Source organism: Lactuca virosa, chromosome 5, assembly GCF_052849685.1.
Source record: "Lactuca virosa cultivar CGN04683 chromosome 5, Lactuca_virosa_CGN04683_v6, whole genome shotgun sequence".
NCBI classification, from domain to species: Eukaryota; Viridiplantae; Streptophyta; class Magnoliopsida; order Asterales; family Asteraceae; genus Lactuca; species Lactuca virosa.
In genome coordinates, this window is record NC_136430.1 from 425,024,267 (window position 1) to 425,044,474 (window position 20,208).

General features: G+C 37.2%; 1 protein-coding gene across 1 annotated transcript; it reads left to right on the top strand.

Moving 5' to 3' along the window:
• Positions 1-18,763: 18,763 nt before the first annotated feature.
• LOC145114103 (putative mitochondrial protein AtMg00820) lies at positions 18,764-19,072 on the top strand. Its single transcript, XM_079050113.1, has one exon. The coding sequence runs from the start codon at positions 18,764-18,766 to the stop codon at positions 19,070-19,072; it is 309 nt and encodes a 102-aa protein (XP_078906239.1).
• Positions 19,073-20,208: the final 1,136 nt, after the last annotated feature.

Genomic DNA, 20,208 nt, shown 5'->3' on the forward strand with positions numbered 1-20,208 from the left:
AACTCCTTGAGCAACTTAAGCACCTCCTCAAAGCTTGCACTTTCGGATGTTGAAAGTTGAGTAATTTGAGGACTCAAATTTTCATACAACTTAACAAATCGAGTGACTGCGTCACAAATGATATCAACCTTTTGATGCAATGATGCATAGTCATGTTGAACAGTTGCTATTTCTCTTTTCATATCTTCACGAAGTTCGTGAATTTGCAAGTTGACATCCTCTCGTACTTTCTTCACATCTTGAATAAAAAGAACGAGTCTTTCCTTTGCAACATTCTTCAACTCTCTCAGATCACCAGTAAATTTCGAATTTTGAGAATTGATCTGAAGTTCATTGTTTTGATCATTATGATCAATCTTCTCCAAGACTCGAGATTCAGAATCTTTAATCATCCCCGATACTTTACTTATGATTCTGGATTCAAACACCTTCAGCAACGAATCAACTTCAATACTTGAAACAGATGAACCAACCCCGAGATCTGCTTGAGATTGAATGACAGAATTCAACTTTTGATTTAAAATCTTAAACTGCTTCATGGTCATCAGCATGTGATTTGGAAACTGCTCTTCTTCGTCATGAAACTCCAAATCTTCAAACATTCCGCCAAACCCCTCATTATCAGTCTCTGTCTCCATACAAACAGTTTCTTCAACAGGTGAATTTGGTTTGGGTGGCTCAGTAGATTGAGAAGAAAAAATAGAAGTAAAGGGTTGATCAAGAATGTGTTCGAATGTGGGGGAATCTGTTATTGAAGTAAGAGGAGTAGAAGATAATGATAAGGAAACAATACTTGCAAAAGGAGCAGAAGTAGATGGACCTTTAGCTTCATTTTTCGAACCTCCTTCACCCATATTGACATTTGCATCCGTATCAGATACGTGTGCAGGGATGCCTGAAGTTCGAACCTCCTCAGGAACTGATTTGGCAATCGAAACTTCGGGTGGTATGACAACTGTCTTCTCAGGAGTAGAACTTTCTGTGATAAGAGTAAATTCTGGAGTTTCTGGAATTCTTTCACCTTCATCTTCGGTTGACTCAGTAGAAATCACAAGTTTGCGAGTTTTCTTCTTCTTCTTCTTCGACAAACGTTTTGCCATATCTTCAGCCCTTCGTTTCTTTGACACAGGAGAAACAGGTGTTGGCACTTCCCTAATTAAAACGCATTGATGAGTGATTTGAGGCTTTCGAATCATTTGTGTGGGAGACTTGCATTTATGGGAAGATTTCATTTTAATTCTTCGAAACATTCCAGTCTTCGAAGGAATAATAACATTTTCTTGTGTTTCCTCAAGAATGGACTCAACCACTTGAGTCTCAGCAAGAGATACTTCAACAGTTTCAGGCTTCTTCTTGGGAGATTTCGAAGATTTTGACTCTGTTTCATTCTTCTTCGTCTTCTTGGATTTCGTATCTTCTCTATCCAATAGTACGCCAGTTTCAATTGTAGTATCGATAGTCTGTAAATATGCCACCAAGACAGAGTTCGACGGATCAACTCTTTTAAGCATAGCATCTGGAATACGAGCCACTGATGGAAAAATTTCAGCACTGTCTGTGACATCCTTCAGATAGTGGTATGGTTGAAAAACTGCTCTTTCTTCATCATTTGGTACTAAAATACCTTCCTTATTGTAGAAATGTTGCAAGATCAAGCTCCAGTATCTTGCACACGAAATGCCATGAATGGCATTCGTATATTCTACACCCTTTTGAAATTCCTTCCATAATTGAGTAGAATAGTCCACTTGAATATCATAATATGCCAGCAACCATGACATAAACTTCCATCCTTCCTTTATCAAGACCAGCGGATCGCCCAGTCAAACATCTTAGAAAAATTCCAAATAAGAAATTCCAGATTCTTGGAAGTCCAGATTTCTTGAAATCACTAATCTTGGACAATGGTGGCTGATATCCCAACTCATTGAACATGTGAACGATTTGTGGAAAAGTAAATGAAACATATGGAGGCGAATTCGGAATATCAAGAATTTGACAAAATAGTTTCTTGGTTAGCCTGACCTTTTTATCATTCACCAGATGAAATGTAATCGTATCAGATGCTTTGTTGTATGTTGCAGTCGATCCTGCTTGAGAAAGCCAGGACAATGGAACAGAGAAAGAGTTGAACATCGCTTTAGCCAAAACCGAGTTCTTCAAAGCAACTATGAGCATCTTTAATTCTTCCGGATACTGAGAAACTTCACCCTCCAAGTAGTAGTTTGTTGCTTGAATCTTCATTATTGGTAATGAAGAGGCATCTTCAGTTGTATAAGAATCAACATGAGCAGAAGTCGCCATTGTTAGGGTTTGAAGAAGATGATGAACAGAGAATTTTGGGAAATTTGCTTTTTGATCGCGTAAACAGACAATGAACCCTTGAATCCCTTTTTATATGTAACCCTGAAGTTTGAATTTGAAGCGGGATGTGTATTTAATGAAATCCGACGTGGCACCTTGAAAGTCGGACCATTACTGCTGAAAAGTAGCCATGCGTCAAAAAGTAGTTGTCACATCACCTTGAAAACCGGACAGAATACCATACGTCATTTAAAAACAGCCTGTCTTGTGATCACCAAGAGTATTGTAACCGTCAGAACCCTTCGAATGGAAGCAAGGCTCTTTCACTTTTGGGATGAAAAGCGAAGTCATACGCCAGAAGTTCGAAATCATCAGCCTGAGTTGGTATTACTCAGAACCTCAAGGATTTCGTGAGTGCTGTGTTCCAAAAGAATCGAGACGTGAAACAAATATAAGAAAAATATGGGATAGTGTGATGTCAAATTATTGACACAAAAGCAAATTCAATCCCGGGCAAAGATTACTTCATTAATCATTAAGAGAAATGATAAATAGCTTGTGTGGGTTCCAGTGAATTACAATCGAATACTTGTTGATAAGTATCGAAGGGCTTCTTTTATAATGCTTCGTGGGTAGTTCAAAAAATTTCATTACATGTCAACCTAAACATAAGGTAAGAAATTGTAACAGAAATTACTTGTTTGACCAGTGTAGTCAGTGACAAGTTGGCGTTGAAAATTTTTGAAATAACTAGGACATTCGAATGAAACTCACACGGAAATCATATTCAAAAAAAAAAAATTGTGTTCTGGATCTTGTTGGGTAACAAACATCGTTGGTTTCGAATGTTTGATCAAGACGACGCATTTGAAATGAATATGATTTGAAGTTTCGAATTTTGGTACAGAAACAAAAGTTTCATGAAAATCTGGAACTTAGTTCCCCGTCAATTCCTTAAAAAAGATAATGAAAATTGGGTTTCACTTTCATCACGGTCTCATGATGTCAGATCATAAACACAGAGTTTTAATATATCTAAGTCTCGATGGGTTTTATCAGAGACCTCTCAGACATATATCTTCGTGTGTGATCGTGTAAGAACTTTATAGATGAAAAAGATTGATTTAAGACACGAAAAGTACCTCTGTTATGTTTGGACCAAACAGTAAACTCTTAACTCATTTTGAGAAGAGTAAGGCAGCTCAGAGACTAATGTGAATATAAGCCTGATTGGGAAGAAATCTTCGTATGAATAATTTCATTAAGGCTTTCGTACACACACATTGAGTCATGGAGGCTTTGGTCAACATGCAGCAGCATGCTTCTAGGGACAACCTAACTAGTTCGAATGATGAAAAATTTATCAATTCATACGAAAAATGTACCTTACCCTAGTACTGCAATCGTAATTCCCTCTGAATCTGCATCATAATCTACAACAACATACTAAAAAGAAATAAGAATCAAAATATTTTTGTTGTTTTGATTTTTCGAAAATAAAGACAAAACAAACTAAAATCTTTTTGGAATTTTGAATTTTCGAAAATTGAATTACAAAAGTAAATAAAATCTTTTTGGAGTTTTGATTTTTTGAAAATAAAGACAAAACAAACTAAAATCTTTTTGAATTTTTGAATTTTCGAAAATTGAGACACAACAAACTAAAATCTTTTTGGATTTTTGATTTTTCGAAAATAAACAATACTTGTTGTAAATATGCGAAATTTTATCATCCTCTTTTAAGTAACAAATGTACGAATTCGAAGAGGTCGAAGTGTTGACTATGAACTGTAACAGCTGAATCAACCCTTAAAATAAGTAACAAATGTGCGAATTCGAGGAGGTCGAAGCGTTGACTATGAACAGTAACAGCTGAATGCTGAATGACTTTGCCTTGTCTTTTATTAAGCGCCTCTGATTCATTCCATATCGTGCATCATTCTTCTTTTTCGCATGGAACAGAATTTCCATCGATCATTCCAAGTCCCTCTATAATTCTTACAAGGGATTTTTCATCTAAAGGTTTCGTGAAAATATCAGCTAGCTGATCAGTTGTTTTCACGAAATGTACTTCAATATTCCCATCCTCCACGTGATCCTTGATAAAATGATAATGAAGAGTTATATGTTTAGTCTTCGAATGCTGCACAGGATTATGACAAATTCTTATAGCACTTTGAGAATCACAATATAATGGAATCTTCTTCATATTTATTGCATAATCACGCAATTGACTTTGGATCCACATTATTTGTGAAGTGCAAGCAGCAGCAACCACATATTCTGCTTCGGCTGTTGAGATTGATATGCATGTTTGCTTTTTCGACTGCCAGCTCACCAATTTGCCATCGAGAAATTGAGATCCACCACTTGTGCTTTTTCGATCAAGATTACAACCACCCACGTCTGCATCCGAATATGCTTGTACAAAGAACCCAGTGTTCGAAGGATACCACAATCCTAACGAAATTGTTCCTTTAAGATAACGAAATATATTCTTCACAGCAGTGAGATGTGGTTCTCGTGGATTTGACTGATACCTTGCACAATTACACACAGAAAACATGATATCAGGTCTACTTGCAGTAAGATAAAGTAATGAACCAATCATGCTTCTGTAAAGAGTTAGGTCAACTGCAGGTTTATCTAACGAAGGTGTGAATTTTATGCCAGTTGCCATTGGAACTCGTAACTTCGTGTTATTCGTCAATCCAAACTTTTCCAGCAGATTCTTCGTATATTTTTCTTGATTGATAAAAATTCATTCTCTGTTTTGACGAATATTCAAACCAAGAAAATTATTGATTTTTCCCATCATGCTCATTTCGAACTTACTCTTCATCAAATCTTCGAATTCTCTAGACAAAGTAGGGTCAGTTGAGCCAAAAATAATATCATCAACATAAATTTGAACAAGCATTAGATTATTCCCCACTTTCTTTTGAAATAATGTAGGATCAACTGATCCTTGTTTAAATTTAGATTGTTTCAAGAATGAAGTAAGAGTTGCATACCATGCTCGTGGTGCTTGTTTCAAACCATAAACTGCCTTACCTAAAATATAAACATGATTTGAAAATTTTTCGTTAATAAAACTTGGGGGTTGTTCCACGTATACTGTTTCTTCAAGCTCTCCATTTAGAAATGCACACTTCACGTCCATTTGATAAACATCAAAGTCCTTGTGAGCTGCATAAGCCAGAAATATACGAACCGCCTCGAGTCTTACGACAGAGGCAAAAGTTTCTTCATAGTCGATTCCTTCTTGTTGTGAATATCCTTTGACAACAAGTCTGGCTTTGTTTCGAACAATATTTCCATATTTGTCGGTTTTATTTTTGTAAATCCATTTTAACCCGACAATCGAAACATTTTCAGGTTTAGGAATTAATCTCCAAAACTTGTTTCGTTCGAATTCAGACAATTCAGATTGCATTGCAACAACCCAATCTGAGTGTTCCATTGCAATCTTAACTGTTTTTGGTTCAATTTTAGAGATGAAAACATTGAACATGCAAAATTCTTGATGAGTATTCAATACCTCATTCTTTGCACGAATTTGAGCTCTTGTTAAGACTCCCTCTTGTGGATTCCCAATTACTTGATCCTTCGGATGATCTCTTGTCCATTTTTCCATTGGTGGATATGCTGGATCAAATTCCAATGGTGCATCTTCGTACATATCATCATTCTCTGAACCTGCAATCGAACAAGCATCATCTAAATCAGTATTATTTTCAATATTCTCTAAATGCTCCCCCTCAACATTATGCTCCCCCTCAACATTATGCTCCCCCTCAACATCAGAATTCAATCTTTCATTCTCCCCCTCGAAAGAATGTTCTCCGTTATTGAATGTATTCGAATCCAAGTGCTCCCCCTCTACTGGATTATTTTGCATACTTTCGCCTTTCTCTGAAGAATTGGATGTTGAATCATCAATAAGCTTTGTTTGTTCAGAGAGATGATTATCATTTGCATTTATTTCAGCATCAACAGCATGATCTGAAATTCCAAAAATTAAATCATAATCAATATCTAAGGTTTGTGAGGATTCAGATTCATCTTGTATGTCTTGCAAAATAGGATGATTTTCAAACTGTGATGTTGTTTGTTTAATGTAGTAATCATCAAATGTAAGATTAAAAGTTTCTTCAACTTTTCGTGTTCTATTATTCAACACACGATATGCGACTGAATTATGCGAATGTCCCAAGAAAATCCCTTCATCTGCTTTAGCTTGAAATTTCATAAGATGATCCTTGAGATTCATAATGAAGCATCTGCATCCGAAAACATGGAAAAATTTGACGTTAGGTTTTCGATTGTTGAGAATTTCATATGGTGTAATGTTAAAACGACGATGAATGAACGATCTGTTTTGAGTGAAACATGCAGTTGATACAGCTTCAGCCCAAAGGTATTGTGGAAGTTTCGCATATGCCAACATAGTCCTTGCCGCTTCGCATAGAGACCTATTTCTTCGTTCAACAACACCATTTTGTTGTGGTGTGTATGGAGATGAAAAATTATGCGAAATTCCTTTGTCCACCAAAAACGAATCAAGAATATTGTTCTTAAATTCAGTTCCATGATCACTCTTAATTTTTCGAACAATTTTCTTCAATGTTGTTTCCATCTTTTTGATAAAATCGATCATGATTTGTGCAACTTCGGATTTAAACCTGAGAAAATAAACCCACGTAAATCTGGAAAAATCATCAACAATTACTAAAATGTACCCTTTCTTGTTGAGAGTTGAAACAGTCGAAGGTCCACACAAATCAATATGTAAAAGCTCCAGAGGTGCAACAATTTTCGAATCTATTGTAATTGGATGACCTTGTTTATGTTGCTTGCCAACTTCACAAGCTGCACATAAAGAATCATTGTCAAATTTAAGTACAGGTAAACCTCTTACCAGATCTTGTACCACAAGTTTATTGATGTTTCGAAAATTGAGATGAGAAAGTTTTCGATGCCATAACCAACTTAAGTCTGCTGTTGCTTTCGAAAGAAGACATATAGCAGGTTTCCCTACTATCGGATTGATATCCATAGTGAACATGTCACCTTTCCTTTTGGATTTCAGTAATACTTCTTTTGTGTTGACATTCGAAATTACACTTCCTTCTTCGTTAAAAAGAACTTGATTGCCAGTGCCCACAACAAGTTGAGAAACACTTATCAAGTTATGTTGAAGACCTTCAACATATGCAACACGATTCACTGTGAATTGTCCATTCGTGATCTTCCCATATCCTTTGACTTGGCATTTTTGATTGTTCCCAAACTTCACTACTCCAGCATTTTTGAGACTTCGAAAATCTCGTAAATTCTCCTTCTTCCCAGTCATGTGACGAGAGCAACCACTATCGATGTACCATTTGTTATCATATTGCTCATCACATAGTACCTACATTCAATTGAAAATTTTAGGTACCCAATGCTTTTTGGGTCCTTGGAAATTAGATTTCAATTTCGAATGTAATGAAGAACTTTTAACCCAATCACAAACTTCGGTTTTGAGACTATCAATTAAGTTTACTTCTTCATTTAAAGGAACCGAAACATAAGTTTTTGATGGTTTTGAATGTTCATTGACATTACCCTTCGAATTCTGAGTTTGTGAATGAACATTCTTTGCTTTTATTACTGGTTTCCAAGCTTTGACTGAAATGTTCGAATCCTTAGAAGATGAACTGCCATTTGATGAAGTATTCACATATTTTTCATATGCATCGTGAATTTGCTCCTTTGAATATTTATTTGATTGGTACTTCTTTCCTTTGCCTTCAAGCCAATGATCAATGTTTTTCCTTGAAGTCGTTCCTTTTTCCCGTGAAGTTTTCATTGTTTCTTTCTTCGTATGATTAGGAAAATTTGGCTTTTGAGGACAAAATCAACTTTTGGATTTGATAAAAATGATTGAGCGTATGATGAATCAACAGTTGATTTAAAATGTTGACGTTGAAAGAATTGTTGATTTGATTTAGATTTATTTGAAAATGCTCTTGATTTATTAGTTGCTGTAACTTTCGAAAACCTTGTGTGTTTATTCACTTCAGAGCTTGAATGATTTGTATGAGATGATTGTTGAGGTTTTGTTGAAAAAGAGGAATTTTTAGTTTTGAAAACACTTTTGGTTGATTGTGATTCAGACATCTTTTGAAACTCAACATTTTGCCAAAATATTTTCTTTCTTGCTTGTCTTTTTGAAATGTTGTGTTCCTTCAAAAAATTTTCAATTTGATCTTTAAATTCCTTAGAATTGAGTTTGACAACCTTTTCATTTTCCTTTTCAACTTGATTCGAAAACACTTTTTCTATTTTTGATTTTTCAACCCATTGTCTTTTTGGTTTTTGACATTGGAATTCATACGAATTCTTAGTTAAGTTGTTTTCAACTGTGCTTTGATTTGAGAAAAAACCTTCTTCAGTTGTTTTTGAATTATCCTCCTCAACTAACTTCTTTAATTCTGGTTTTATATTCTCAACATTTCCAGTAGTTACGAAAACTTGATTTGGAAAAATGACATCATCTGTACATTTGAAATTTGGATAAACCACTGTATTCGTTTCAAGATAGTGTTCTCCTTTTTCATTCATAACTTTTTCGAACTTTTGTGTATCACCATACACTTGATCAACCACCATTCGAGGAGTTTCTTCTTCTTTTGTAAATTTCTTTTCCTTCGAAATTTTCTCTTCATCGTCATCATCACTATCATCAGTTTGGCTGTCTTTGAGATCCACGAAGTTCATATCACAAACTTTCGAAGTTGAGGGTATATCAGTTTCATTTTCAACCATCAAATCCTTAACTTTTTCTTTCCCTTTAGATGTTAAAGCAACATTAACAACAGACAACTGAGAACAATCAACATCTTCTAGTTCACTAATTTCACTAATATTGTCAGAATTATCTTCAATATCAGCAAAATTAGATTGAGAATCAGATGTTGAATTCTCAGTCTTTTTCAAAATTTGAATTTGTTCAGATTTAGTCAAAGTATCATTCACTATGTTAACTAATTCTTTCGTATCAAGACATTCATCAATTTTGACAATTCCATATTTATATCTATCATCAGGAACTTTGTCAAAATCAGCTATTATCTGCTCACAATCATACGAAATATTATCTACCTTGGCTCTTTCGAAGGCTAGAAAAGGTAGTAATTTTCTATGTTGCTCTTTACTTATGTCACTTGAATGATGTAAATCAGTTAATTTGCCATATAGTCTTTTCGCAGAATTACAGTAAATGTTTCTTTGTGCTAGTAAAAGTTTAACTTCACTCGTTAAAGAATCTCTATCACACATCATGTTTGTTATTTGTAATTCCATACATTCAATTTTGCTTATTTTCGAGTCTAATCTCTTTTTGGTCTCTAACAACTCCATGGACAATTTGTTGGCCTCATTACTAGCAGACACAACAATTGAATCAAAATAAGTAACCGTCTCATCAAAAGATATTAGTTCAGAATCATAATAATGAGTAGGAATATTAAAAGATTCGAGAATTTTACGTACCTTTGTAGTCATTGGAGATTTGTCAGCAGCTTTGGATACGAAGCATCGTCCCCTCACTTCGAATTCCTCATCCTCTGAGTTTTACTCCATTTTCGCATACAATGCCCCATGTGTCGGATTTTGCATTTCTTCATCATCTGATCCAGATGACCAGATTTGATATGTTCCTTCTTCATCCTCATGCTCACCCTTTGAAACCAATGATAAATTCTTGGCTTTAACACGAACCACCTCAAGCTTCTCTGCATAGTATGCCTCATCCTTGACTTTATTCTTCCTCTCATCCTTCTTTCGAAGCATACATTCATTTGCAAGATGATTCGCACCGTTGCAATAATGACAATCTATTCCAGCATCACCTTTCAACTTCTTCTCACCCTTTCCTTCAGCTATCTTCGAATCTTGCTTCTCAACTTTCTTTTTCTCCTCAACAACATTTTTACTCACATAAATTCCTTTCACCTCAGCAAGTTTAGTCTTCGAATTGAACGGCTTTTTGAAAAATTTCTTGACACGATTATTCGAGTAAAATGCTATTGCTTCATCATCCGAATTCATAATGAATCCTTCTTCTTCCTCAGAATCAGCATTCTCAGCTTCTTTCTCCGAAATCTTTGACACAAGAGCTAATGGACCTCCCAAATTCAACTTCGATTCTTCAGCAATTTCATTTACTTCAACTTCATGTGTTTTCAACTAATTGTACAAATCATTGAGAGTTGATGTAACAAAACTTTGCTGATTCTTCACCATCATACTCACACTTCTCCATTCTTTTCGAAGCCCCATTACAAAGATGAGATTGAATTCCATTGAAGTCCTGGTAATTCCATAGCGATTGCATCGATAGATTAGCTCATTCAGACGATCATAGTAAACTTCAATTGTTTCTCCTTCTTTTTGTTTGAAGTCTTTTAGCTCAACCAAACACTGTTTAACTGAATTGATTTTTGTCTTCTCACTTCCTTGAAATTTATCTTTCAGATTGTTCCAGATTTCCTTTGCAGTTTACAACTCCTAACGTAATTGTACACAACTGGAGGTAAAGCACCTCGTAATTCCCTCATACACCTTTTCTCCAATTTCTTCAGACGATCACCTTGATTATCAACACCAGAATTTGTGGAAGAAGATCTGATTGGTTGAACATTCACTGGAACATTGATATTTCCAGTGATACATGTCCATAATTCTTCATCAAGACCATTCAGATAATCCTGCATCCGATCAGCCCACTGATCATAGTATTCAGGAATTAGCATTGGAATTTTGGTTGATGAACCTAGCAGATGAGAAAACGAGGTCATCGAATTGAGATTGAAACTCACCATTGTTGTACGGAAGAAGATTTTGAGAAGTTTGAAAAGATTTGAGAATTTGAAAACAAACTAGATGAATCAAATCGAATTGATGAGAATAACACTCGATTCAACAATTCAAATGCAGAATCGAATCACAGACTAAGATCTTGACAATTTTTCACTTTCAAAAAAAGTGCGGAAACTTTTGAATCAAAGAGTTGATTCAAAAACTTTTTGAACAGCGTGAAAATCAGATCAGAGATATGATTCCTGCTCTGATACCAATTGATGAATCAAAGAATCGAGTAATGAATTAATCAGAGTATGAATTCAAGTAAGAGTGCGATATTTGAACACGGAATGTAAATATGATCTGTTATGCTCTATTACGCTTTCGAATTCTTTACAGAGTACAAGAGACAAGTCTGTAAAAGTTCTTATCTAACTCTAGTAAATAACCCTATTTATAGGGAACTGAAAGCGTACAAAAAATATACTAAGGCATAGACACTAAAGCTTCGAATAAAAGTGCCCTAGTAAAATACATTACAAAATATTCAAAGAGTACAAAACATACTTCGACTAATTACAACAATTCGACCCTTACAGGTTGTGTTGCTATGATTGTTGTTATTCATTGGTTGTGATGCTATACCTGACGTCCTCCGCCCCAGAACGTTTCCACCATCGGTTTCGGGGTGTGACACCTTATGTTTACTAGATGATTAAGAAGTGTAGCAAGTCTTATAACACACTAGGGTAAGAGTACTTACTATGTAGAAGCTTGAAAAGGTGTTAGAAGTCCAAGAACACTAGTGTGTGTTCTTGGTGTTCTTGGTGAAACTTGAAGATCTACACATATGGAATGATTTCACAGATGGAATCATGTAAGATCACTAGATTAAGTAAGATATCAACTTTTTAGGGTAAGAAACACTTACAAAGTTGAAGATCAAGAAGGAAAATCGGATGATACTTGAGAGGATTTGAGTTTTGGATCTTGAAAATGTGAAAAAGTGGTAAATATGACTAAGTGTCATATTTATACCCCCTTAGGGTTTACGGCCGTAAACACCTTGTTTAGGCCGTAAACTCCAAACTCTTGGAGTTTTAAGACATTATTGTTGCACAATAAACCCTAGGGCATCCTCTCTCCTGTTATCTCCTGAAGTACTAGGCTTTAGAACACTCAAACTGACTCTACACAGCTCAAAAGTTAGCATAAACTGTTATGACTTCTATTGAAGTGAATGGTTGTACAGAATAGAAATTTTGGGTTGTCACATGAGGCAGCACAGGTGGCTGGATGTAGTCAAGGACTACGACTGCGAGATCCTTTACCACCCCGGTAAAGCGAATGTGGTGGCGGACGCTCTGAGCCGCAAGTCAGCTGGGACTTCCACCCCAGCGATATGTATGAGGATAGCGGTGGATTCTCCGCTTGTGGGTTTGATTAGAAATGCTCAGGTCAAGGGCATGCGGCTAGAAAACTGGAAGCTGGAGAGGATCAGGGGTGAAAACACTCGGTTTGTGCAGGATAGCCGAGGATTGTTAAACCGATGCGTTCGGGTGTGGATTCCGATGTCTGGTGGGGTCAGACAGACAGTCATGGAAGAGGCTCATAAGTCTCACTTCTCTATTCACCCGGGGGCCACCAAGATGTACCGGGATTTGAGTTTGAGCTACTGGTGGCCGTGCATGAAGCGAGAAATCGCTTTGTACGTCGAGAGGTGCTTGACCTGTAGGATGGTCAAGACCAAGCATCAGAGGCCGCATGGAAAGTTGCAGCCCCTGGAGATCCCCATGTGGAAATGGGAACAGATCACGATGGATTTTATTACCAAGTTTCCGAGAACGGCGAAAGGGCTTGATGCTATATGGGTCATCGTGGATCGATTGACCAAGAGTGCCCATTTCTTGGCCATACGGGAGAGCTCATCGGCCGAGAAATTGGCCGACGTGTAAGTCCGCGAGATCGTGGCTTGCCATGGGGTTCCGGTCTCCATTGTCTCCGACCGGGATGTTCGGTTTACATCTCGTTTCTGGCAGAAGTTCCACGAAGAGCTGGGCACGCGGTTGTACTTCAGCACAACATTTCACCCCCAGACAGACGGTCAGAGCGAGCGGACTATTCAGACCCTCGAGGACATGTTGAGGGCATGTGTCATGGACTTCGGTGGGAGCTGGGATTCCCACCTACCGCTTTCGGAGTTCGCCTACAACAACAACTACCATTCTAGCATTGGCGCTCCGCCGTTCAAGCTGTTGTACGGGCAGAGATGTCGCACCCCGGTTTGTTGGGGTGAGTTCGGCCACAGGGTGATGGGCCGGACGGAGGTAGTCTTGCAGACTACCGAGAAGATTCAGCAGATTAGGCAGCAGCTTTAGACCGCTCAGAGTCGGCAAAAGAGTTACGCCGACTGGCGCCGATCCGAGTTAGAGTTTTAGGTCGGTGATATGGTACTCCTGAAGGTCTCGCCCTGGAAAAGTGTCATCCGCTTCAGGAAGAGGGGAAAATTGGGTCCCCGATATATTGGGTCGTTCAGGATCATTGCCAGGGTTGGCAAGGTGGCTTACAGGCTAGAGCTGCCGGAGGAGCTTAGTCAGATCCACAACACTTTCCACGTTTCGCAGCTGCGAAAGTGCATTATGGATCAGGAGCTGGTGGTGTCGCTGGATGATATTCAGGTCAATGAGTGCCTGAATTACGTGGAGAGGCCTGTGGCCATACTGGAGCGAAAGATGAAGATTCTGAGGAACAAGGAGATGCCTTTGGTGAAGGTACAGTGGGAGCATCGTAGGGGGTCCGAGTGGACGTGGGAGCCAGAGGCAGAGATGCGGGAGCATTATCCGGAACTGTTCACCGTGGTAGACTTCGAGGACGAAGTCTAGTTCAAGTGGGGGATGAATTGTAACGCCCTGATTCTCCGGTATCGATTTAATATAATGTTTCTTGATTTCAAGGGCTACTCGACGAGTTGGTTGCCCTACTCGTCGAGTAGCAGCGGGTTAGTCCACACGTTTTAATGACCTACCCGCCGAGCCCAAGAAGGGAATCGACGAGTAGGAGCTGGCAGATGAAACCCTAAATCCCGGGGTTTTTCACTCTATTTAAAGAATCATAAGCCTCCTTTAGCCTCTTTACAGTCCCTTGAGAGTCCAGAAAAACCCTAATCCGTGTGGTGTTTCCTTCTTGTGTGTTTTAAGCTTTGGAAGGTGGATCTTTGAAAATAAGAGCTTGAAGGACAAGAGGCTTGAAGCAAGGAAAAGTGTGGGGATCAGAAATCTACCTCAGTTAGCATCATTGAAGGTATCAAGTCGTCACCTTTACCTCATTTCTTTCTAGATCTCGCTTGGGTGAGGTTTAGGGTTATTCTTGGCTTGGTTATGATGATATTGTGGTGTATGAGCTAGATCTGAAGTTTCAACTTCAGATCTGGACCCTTTTTGGGTTCTAGGTTCATAAAGTTTCGAGCTTGGTCATGTATGAAGCCTTCCTTGAGTGTAAAACTCCATTATAAGCTTGGATTTTTCATTAAGAGCCTTTAGAGCCATGTATGCACGTAAAGTTTGCAACTTTACGTGATAAACATGCCTTAGAAGCTTGGATCTGCAATATGGAGTCGTTACATGGCTTAAAAAGTGTCTGTATGGGTGAAGGTCTGAAGGGACTCGGCGAGTTGCATAGTCAACTCGGCGAGCCACATGAAGATGGCCATGTAATCGACGAGTTGCATGAACAACTCGGCGAGTCTGTTGAAGATTGCCTTGAACTCGGCGAGTCAGTCGAAGACTCGGCGAGACGGCTAGGGTTTCTCTCAACCTTTGGACACGTATGAACTCGACGAGTTATAGGGGAACTCGACGAGTCAACCTAGGATTTCACGACTTCTCGAGTCCAGGAAGAACTCGACGATTCGGTGAACTGCACTCGACGAGTTGGGTCAACATGGACTGTTGACTTTGACTGTGGACGTGGACTTTGACCAAGGGTTGACCAGTTGACCTCTGGGGTATTTTTGGTAATTTGGAAATTTATGAAAAAGGGTTTTGTGGTAACTTTAGGTGGAGGAGTTCGTGTTGGTGACCCGAGAGTTGAGCTTATCACTTCAGTACGACACTTGAGAGGTGAGTTATCCTCACTATATCAACAGGGTCTAAGGCACCAAGGCCGGCCCTTTATGGATTTGTATCCGGATTATTACATGATATGTTACTGTTTTGCATCATGGTAGCTAGGATGGTGATATGCTATGTTAGTGACCTGGGTAGGTCGGTGTCCTGGTTATAGGATGTTGCTATGCTATTTGATATGCTAGATCGGTTGGACTGTTATTATGATAGTATATGATATGTATGTGCAAATGTTTGTTTGATTGGGGGTTGGGTTGAGGCGGTCCTGCTTTGTGCTGAAGGCCAACATACCCAGGGCGGTCCGAATATACTACAGACCCAGGAGGGTATGCTAGTCAGACCGAAGGCCCGGCGAGCGGTTCGGATAGGATGTAGACCCTGCGAGGCGGTCCAGACGTGCTGAAGGCTCGGAGAGCGGTCCAGATAGACTGAAGGCCTGCGAGGCGGTCCAGTCAGGCTGAAGGCTCATTATGCATGTTGTTTACTTACATGATTATGTGATATGGTTATGAGGTTGGTATTTTGGGGGTAGCTCACTAAGCTTTCTGGCTTACAATTTCAGTTGTTGTTTCAGGTACCTCTGGTGATCGCGGGAAGGCGAAGGCATGATCGTACCGCTCCTCCTGCTGTTATAATTTTTTATGATTTGATACTGGGATACTCTGATAATTAGTATTTTGAAAACAAACTATGTAATGTTATATGGTTTTAAGTGTTTTGAAAAAGTTTAAAATTGGCTTGAATTTTATGGGTGTTACACTTAGGAATTCGACACTTCTCACAAAGGGGGAGAATATTGGGATCAAAATTGGTTGTGAGGTGTCGAAACCTTTCTAGTCTTGTATTGGTGTTGAAGTCTGACTTGTATGTTTCACATAGGGGCATGTTAGATTCGAAGCTTTAACGTTTATTCCCTTATGTACTTTTTGTATGCTTCAGTCATTCCTATAAATAGGGGTAGATACTAGAGTTAGAGTACCTTTTTTAGCACGTCACTATTGTACTCTAAACATTTTCTCTGTATCTTTCTAAAGCATAATTGAGCCATCCAGATCATATATTACATTCAGTGTTCATATTTCAATCTATACTTTGATTCATTTCATACACTCGATTAATAACCACTACGATATGAAAGATTATTCTAGAGTTTCTAGAATATATTATCATATATGGATAATCAAAGGAAGTGGATAATTACCATATTTGAGATTAGGGTTATCCATAGCATCCTTGGTGCACTATAAATAAAGCCCTTAAGCTATGAATTTCCGGCCACTCTTTGATAGAAGCTAGAGCCGAAAATTTGATCTCCTCCTCCCTCATATCATTATCTTGCATTGTGTGTTTGTGAGCCATTAGAGGTGTTACACTTGTGACACTAAGTTCTCGAGCTTCAAGATCTATAAGGGAAACATTGTTATTACAATATAACAATCAAGGTATGTAACCTAACCCTAGTTTTATATAAATTTCGAAAATAGTAGACACTTCCTAGGGTTTATCCTTTTATGTTCAAGTTTGCATGTTCAGTTAGAGAAAACCTAGATCCAAAGCATTAGGGTTGCATGCACACTTAGGAATTGTTGTTTTGCTCAAAACCCGTTACCTAGATCTTCAGTGAACATGGTGGAAGATGACAAACATCAGAAAAATAACAAAGGACAAAGGAAGAAAAAAGATGATCATCACAAGGGTTCAAATAAGAAAGAAAAACTTGTGTATTGGAATTGAAACAAACCCAGTCACATGAAGCGAGATTGCCGTTTGAAGAAGAACAAAAATGGTGCAAGCGCTTCTGGACAACGATTTAATGATCAAGGTCCAAAACCACAAGGTCAAAATTTTATTTATGAAATTACTACTACTGTTGTTATATATCATGTAACACTAATTCATGAATCATTCTATGTTCAGGATGATGATCATCCATGGTAGATAGACTTGGGGGCGATGATTCATGTGTGTAAAAATCGCTCTTAGTTCAAGGATTATGAAGTAGTTAATAATGGATCGTTGCTATACATGGGAGACCATAATAAATCACCTGTTGTGGGTTGTGGTTGTGTTTCTTTATGTTTTAGTTTGGGAAAAAGTCTTCTTCTTAAGAATGTTATTCATGTTCCCAAAATTAAGAAGAACTTAGTTTCTGGTGGTGTAATTAATAGATGTGCATATAAACAAGTCTATGAATCTTATAAGTATATATATTATCTAAGTGTGGTATATTCGTTGGATTTGGAAATTATTGTAATGGAATGTTTAGGTTGAATGTAAACAATAAAGTTATAGATTCTATATACATGGCTTGTTCTAGTATTAATGATTCTTCTTTATGGCATGCTCGTTTAGGACATGTACATTATAAATGAATGCTTGAAATGTCTAAAAATGGATTAATACCATCTTTTGATGTTAACATACAAAAATGTAAAACTTATATGTTAACTAAAATAACTAGACAACATTTTCCTAATATTAAAAGGACTTCTGCTAAGCTTGAATTAATTTATAGTGAACTATGTGATTTGTATTCAGCTCCATCCTTAGGAAATAAGAAATACATAGTTACTTTTATAGATGATTATTCTCGTTTTTTCTATGTATATTTGTCACAATCCAAGGATGAAGCCCTTGATAAATTCAAATTTTATAAAAATGAAGTTGAATTGCAACAAAATGATTTAATAAGAAGACTTTGCACTGATCGTAGTGGAGAGTATTATAATCCTAGTTATTTCCAATCTGTTGGTATTATACATGAAGTAATTCCTCCATATACTCCTCAACAAAATGGGATTTCTGAAAGGAAAAATAGAGCTCTAAAGGAAATTGTGAACTTTATATTGTCTTACTTAGGTTTGAGTGATGGTTTCTGGGGAGAAGTTATGCTAACTGCATGTTATCTTTTAAATAGAGTTCCAAACAAAAGGTACAAGATAACTCCCTATGAACTTTGATACAAAAAGAAACCAAACTTAGGATATCTTAAAGTTTGGGGTTGTCGGGGTGTTATGAGGATGACTAAACCAAAAATGAAGACTTTGGGTGAAAGAGGTATTAATTTTATCTTTATTGGATATGTTGACCATTCTAAGGCTTATTGGTTTTATGTTATATAACCTAACACTTTTGTTTCAGTTAACACTTTTATAAAGTATAAAGATGCAATATTTAATGAAAATCGATTTTCATCCATATCTAGACCAAAGGACTTGGTTTCTAGTTCCAGTTGGACTACCAAAGAAGTTGTACCTTATTCAAATGAATCACCTGACCTTAGAAGAAGCAAGAGATAAAGAAAAGCTAAATCATTTGGTAATAATTTTCAGCTTTACTTAGTTGAGGGTTCTAAAGATGAAATTTCAAATCAATATTCATATTGTTTTAGTATTAAATAAGATCCTAAAACATTTGATGAAGCAATAAAATCTCAAGATGTTGCTTTCTGGAAAGAAGCAATAAATGATGAGATGGATTCTATCATGGGGAATAATACTTGGGTGTTGTCTGGTCTTCCTCCTGGATGTAAACCTTTGGGTTGTAAGTGGATATTCAAAAAGAAGATGAAAGTTGATGGATCAATTGACAAGTTTAAGGCTCTATTGGTTATTCAACGTTGTAGACAAAAACATGACATTGACTATTTTGACACGTATGCTCCAGTTGCTCGTATATCCACCATTAGACTGTTGATTGCTTTATCAGCAATTCATAATTTGGTGATTTGTCAAATGGATGTTAAAAAAGCATTATTAAATGGTGATTTAGAGGAAGATGTGTATATGAAATAACATGAGGGTATTATTATGCCTGGAAATGAGCATAAGGTGCTCAAGTTGGTTAAATCATTGTATGGGCTAAAGTAAGCACCAAAACAGTGGTATCAAAATTTTGATGATGTTGTCTTATCTCGTGGTTTAAAGTTGAATTAATCAAACAAGTGTGTATATAGAAAGTTTGATGAGTCTGGAAAAGGAGTGATCATATGCTTGTATTTAGATGATACATTAATCTTTGGTATTGATCAAAGGCAAGTTGACATGACCAACGAGTTTTTATCATATCAGTTATCCATGAAAGATATGAGGGAGGCAGAAGTGATTCTTGGAATAAGAATCAAGCGTAAACATCAAGGAATCTCATTAGATCAAGAAAGTACTTAAGAAGTTTAATGGTTTTGATTGTTCTCCTGTGAGTACACATTTTGATCTAAGTATGAAACTTATGCCAAATACCAGTGAAACAGTTTCACAACTTGAGTATTCAAAGGTCATTGGGTGTTTGATGTATGTTATGACCAACACAAGGACTGATATTGCATTTTTTGTAGGAGAGTTAAGTAGGTTTACTAGCAATCCTAATACTCACCACTGGCAAGCAGTAAGGAGGGTGTTGAAGTATCTTAAGAAAACCATGGACTTTGTTTTGACTTATGTAGGGTTTCCTTCAGTTATTGAAGGATATTAAAATGTTAGTTGGATCACTAATGTTGAGGACTACTATTCTACAATTGGTTGTCTGTTTCTTCTTGGTGGAGGTTCCATTTCATGGGCTTCTAAGAAGCAAACATGCATCACAAATTCAACTATGGAATCTGAATTTATAGCCCTTGTATCTAGTGGAAAAGAAGCAAAATGGTTAAGGAATTTGATTTATGAAATTCCTTTGTGTTAAATCCTATATCACATATCTTTATACACTGTGATAGTGTTGTCACCTTGGAAAAAGCATATAGCCAAGTGTATAATGGAAAGTCATGATATTTGGGTGTTAGGCACAACATGGTACGTGAGCTCATTACTCATGGTATCATTTCTGTTGACTTTGTTCGATCTCAACAAAACTTAGTTGATCACTTGACGAAGGGTTTAGCTAAATACATGGTAAAGAAGTCGGTTATATGGATGAGATTAAGGCACACTTGATA

Excerpts from the sequence above, each read along its gene's own strand:
- LOC145114103 (XM_079050113.1), top strand. The coding sequence starts at position 18,764 with ATGGGGAATAATACTTGGGTGTTGTCTGGTCTTCCTCCTGGATGTAAA.